This window comes from Tilletiopsis washingtonensis (assembly GCF_003144115.1).
Source record: "Tilletiopsis washingtonensis strain MCA 4186 unplaced genomic scaffold FA09scaffold_4, whole genome shotgun sequence".
In the NCBI taxonomy this organism is placed as follows: Eukaryota; Fungi; Basidiomycota; class Exobasidiomycetes; order Entylomatales; genus Tilletiopsis; species Tilletiopsis washingtonensis.
In genome coordinates this window covers 220,420-221,869 of record NW_020312001.1, presented here as the reverse complement: position 1 = coordinate 221,869, position 1,450 = coordinate 220,420, and the positions used below count along the sequence as shown (strand labels likewise).

General features: G+C 65.9%; 1 protein-coding gene across 1 annotated transcript in view; it reads right to left on the bottom strand.

Moving 5' to 3' along the window:
- Nucleotides 1–140: 140 nt before the first annotated feature.
- The window catches only part of FA09DRAFT_358758 (hypothetical protein), a 3,133-nt gene continuing 1,823 nt past the window's right edge, over nt 141–1,450 (bottom strand). Inside the window, exons 2-5 of the mRNA XM_025745006.1 lie at nt 822–1,399; nt 675–734; nt 415–580; nt 141–287 (exon numbers count right to left, since the gene is read on the bottom strand). Of these exons, the coding sequence (XP_025600265.1) occupies nt 196–287; nt 415–580; nt 675–734; nt 822–1,399 (896 nt within the window). The 3' untranslated portion in view covers nt 141–195. The remainder of the gene's footprint in view (nt 288–414; nt 581–674; nt 735–821; nt 1,400–1,450) is intronic.

Genomic DNA, 1,450 nt, shown 5'->3' with positions numbered 1-1,450 from the left:
GGCGGGCCAATTCGAAGTTGAGGCCCAGCGGCCCCTCTCACTTTTGATACACATCTCGAAGCCACACACAGCGAATTCGACCACTGTACTTTTCTCGCTCGTGTGGGGGGGATCCTGCAGCCAGCTGTTCGCCCCCCCCTCCCCCCCCCCGCCGCCGCATCTCGCTCTTGGGGGCGCAGCAAAGCGGAAAAACTGCTAGTCCTTCTCGCGCCCCACCTCGAGCCAGCGAGTGTCGGGCAGCAAGGCTTCGCCTCGATGGGCCTCGCGATATGCTTTTGCTCCTCGTCCTGCAACCAACCTCCTCGTCAGCATATCTCTTGTCCCTTTAGCGGCCTTCGGGCCTTCCCCCACCCCCCCCCCCCCCCCCCCCCTCCCCCCTCTCCCCCGCGAGAGCGCCCAGCAAGGAGAACTCACCCCAGCCATCCGTCGTGACGCGCAAGTCCCACGGCAGCGAGTTGCGGAAGATGCCCTGCAGGCCCGAGCCGTCGGGCGGACACCAGTTCAAGAGATCGGCCATCTCGGGCGCAGAGGTGAAGTAGGGGTGGAAGCGCCGCGTGGGGTTGCGGTGCCGCCGCTTCTCCTGCACACGCACGAAGGAGGCTAGGTGTTAGAGGGGGAGCCGGGGGGGGGGGGGGGGGGGGGGGGGGGGGGGGAGAGAGGGAGAGGGGACGCACGAGAAGAAGACCGTGGCACCCATACATGTCGCGCTCGAACATCGGGAACGTCTTGAGCTTCTGCTCGGGGGCGATCGCAGGCCCGAATCAGCGTGTGCGCAAAGCGTGCGGCCAGGACCGGGGGGGGGGGGTGTTGGCAGCACTCACCTCTCCCTCATACTCCAGCTTCACGTCGCCCTCATCGTCAATGCCGATGTAATGGAAGCGCTTCTGTCCTCTAACAAAAGCCTTTACAGGCCATCGCAGCGCCTTTGCATGCAGCTCCTCGAAGCGCGACTTCTTCATGCCGTACCCGACGACGCTGATGCGCAGCGGATAGCGCCCCGTATACTCGCGAAAGCGCGCCACGGAAAAGAGGAGATTCTCAAACGAGTCGAGCGCATGGTTCTCCGTCGTCATGCGCACGCCATGCAGGCCCGCAGCCGTCGTCGCCACGCCCGCGTTCGACGCGGCTTGCTGCCCCACCACGCCGACGCCGAGAATGTCGGCGGCGTCGGCGACGATGGCGCCTTTGCCTTTGCTGCCTTTGCCTGACGTCTTTGGCGCTACCACTGCGCCGGCAGCGGCGTGCGAGTAGTCGTAGCCCGGCAGCACGGGCAGCTTCATCCCCGACGCCGCGGCGAGGGCAAAGTAGGACTCGGCCTCCGTCTGCAGCGCCGTGGCGCGCGTGGCGCCGCCGGAAAAGACGAGCAGCGCCGTCGGGTCGGCATCGGCGATTTCGACGCTGAGTTGTTGGAGAGAGAGAGAGAGAGAGAGAGAGAGAGAGAGGAACGAGG